This window comes from Impatiens glandulifera, chromosome 8, assembly GCF_907164915.1.
Source record: "Impatiens glandulifera chromosome 8, dImpGla2.1, whole genome shotgun sequence".
Lineage (NCBI taxonomy): Eukaryota > Viridiplantae > Streptophyta > Magnoliopsida > Ericales > Balsaminaceae > Impatiens > Impatiens glandulifera.
In genome coordinates this window covers 18377431-18379806 of record NC_061869.1, presented here as the reverse complement: position 1 = coordinate 18379806, position 2376 = coordinate 18377431, and the positions used below count along the sequence as shown (strand labels likewise).

Below are 2376 nucleotides of genomic sequence, written 5' to 3'. Positions count from 1 at the left end.
GTAGTTTAGCTCAATGATCCCATCATTCACTAGATCCCTTAGAAAATGAAACCTAACATTGATATGCTTGTTTTTACCATGAAACACTCTAAGTCCTTATTTTCTTAAAAAAGAAGGATTCCTAGATAGCTTGATAGTAGAACTGTTATCACATAGAATGACTGTCCTTGTCTTCTTCTTTTCAATCCCAAGTTGCTCCAGAATTCTTTTGAGCCAGACACATTGACATGCACACATAGCAGCTGCTTTATATTCAGACTCTGTAGTAGATAAAGCTATGGTTGGCTGTTTTTTGACGTCCAAGATACAGCCCCTGATCCCATAAAGAATACATACCCTGATGCACTTCTCCTATCATTTAAATCCCCGACATAATCGTTGTCTGTGTATCTAACAAGTCTGTAATTTGCCTCTCCTTTTTTGTAAAGTATTCCCAGTTCATATGTGCCTTTTAAATATCTGAACATCCTCTTTGCTGCTGTCCAATGCATTGTGGTGGGATTGGCCATAAACCCGCTAATGAGACTAACCCCATATAGTAAGTCTGGTTTGGTTACCGTTAGATACATGAAACTGCCAACCACTTGTTTGTACATGGTTTCATCGATTTTAGTACCTCCTTCATCCTTGATCAGTTTTGTTCCCAACACAATTGAATTCTTCACAACATTACTTTCTTTCATTCCAAACCTTTCTAGTACTTCTTGAGCATACCTCTTTTGACATATAAAGAGTCCACTTGAGCAGTGTTTGACTTTAATTCCCAAGAAATACTTCATTTTCCTCCAAGTCCGACATCTCGAACTTCATCATCATTGAGTGTTTAAACTCATCACACATGTCTTTATCATTACCAGTATATATTAAATCATCAACATAGAGACTGACCAATAAAAACTTTCCTTCTTCTAACTTGGTAAACAAAGTATGCTCATGTAAACATCTATCAAATTTCTCTCGAATGAAGTAAGCCTCAATCCTGCTAAACCAAGCCCGTGGTGCTTGTTTAAGCCCATACAATGCCTTTTTGAGTCTGTACACCTTTTTTCTTCTTCCCCTTTCTTTATGAACCCTTCAGGCTGTTGAACAAATACTTCTTCTTTAAGCTCCCCATGGAGAAAAGCACTTTTCACATCTAATTGTAGAATTTCCCAACTAAGCTAAAGAAATAACTGTTCTAATAGTATCAAGTCTAGCCACAGGAACAAAAACTTCAGCGTATTCTATACCGTACCTTTGCACATATCCCTTCGCTACCAATCTTCTTTTAAACTTCTCTACCTCTCCTCTTCATTAAGTTTGGACTTGAATACCCATTTGACTTTAACAATTTTAGCTCCAGGAGGCAGCTTGACAAGTTCCCAGGTATGATTCTTCTCAATTGCTTCTATCTCCATTGTCATAGCTTCTCTCAATTTCTTCTCCAGAACAACTTTAGAGAAAGAAACTAGATCATTCTCAATTGCCATCATGGCACTTAAATGTTCTTTATCTCCCTTATTACCTCTGTCAAATTCATTTAGCCATTCTGGTGCTTTTCTCTGTCTGATTTCCCTCCCTTGAGCCAAGCTAGTGGGTATCTCAGCTGTAGATACCTCAGTAGTTTGATCATCATGTGTTGAACCTGGATCTGTATCTTTATTTGTTTCACCATCATTCTCCTCATCTGGCCATTTTAGGACACCTTGGCTGCTCCCTTCTTCTGTGCTGTCCCAATCCCATCCAATCTCTTATTCAAATACCACATCTCTACTGATGATGATGGTTTATATGATGGGATCATACAGCCTCCATGCCTTTGACTCATTACTAACTCCAAGAAACACACTTTTCCTACTCTTACTGTCAAGCTTAGTTCTTTTCTGATAGGAACATGTACATGAGCAATACAACCAAAGACTTTAAAGTAGTTTACCATTGGTGTTTTGCCAGTCCATGCTCCTTGAGGTGTCTGATTTCCCAATGTTGCTGTGGGACTTCTATTTTGAACATGCACACACCACCTCACTGCTTCAGGCCAGAAGTATATAAGTACCTCTCTTTCAGCCAACGTAGACCTAACTACATTCATGATAGTCCCATTCTTTCTTTCAGCTGTGCCATTCTGTTGAGGAGTAAAGCCTGCAGTCAACTGTCTACTGTTACCATGAGCTTGGCAGAATTCCGAAAACTCGTTTGAGTTGAACTCACCACCTCTGTCAGTTCTTAGACCTGCTATCTGTTCACCAGTCTCCTTTTCCACAAGAGTTTTGAAACTTTTAAACATCTTTAGAGCCTCTGATTTTTCATGAAAAAATAAACCCAAGTCTTCCTAGTCATATCATTAATAATGCTTAGAAAATACTTCTTGTTGCTGCGTGAAACAAGTTTGATTGG

General features: G+C 38.5%; 1 protein-coding gene across 1 annotated transcript; it reads right to left on the bottom strand.

Annotated features, from left to right (window-relative positions):
• Window positions 1-275: 275 nt before the first annotated feature.
• On the bottom strand, window positions 276-779 carry LOC124913124 (secreted RxLR effector protein 161-like). Its single transcript, XM_047453740.1, has one exon. It carries the CDS (start codon window positions 777-779, stop codon window positions 276-278), a length of 504 nt encoding a protein of 167 aa, XP_047309696.1.
• Between the last annotated feature and the right edge of the window lie 1597 nt (window positions 780-2376).

What these genes read in the sequence shown, in the direction of transcription:
- LOC124913124 (XM_047453740.1), bottom strand. Translation starts at nt 779, where the DNA reads ATGAAGTATTTCTTGGGAATTAAAGTCAAACACTGCTCAAGTGGACTC.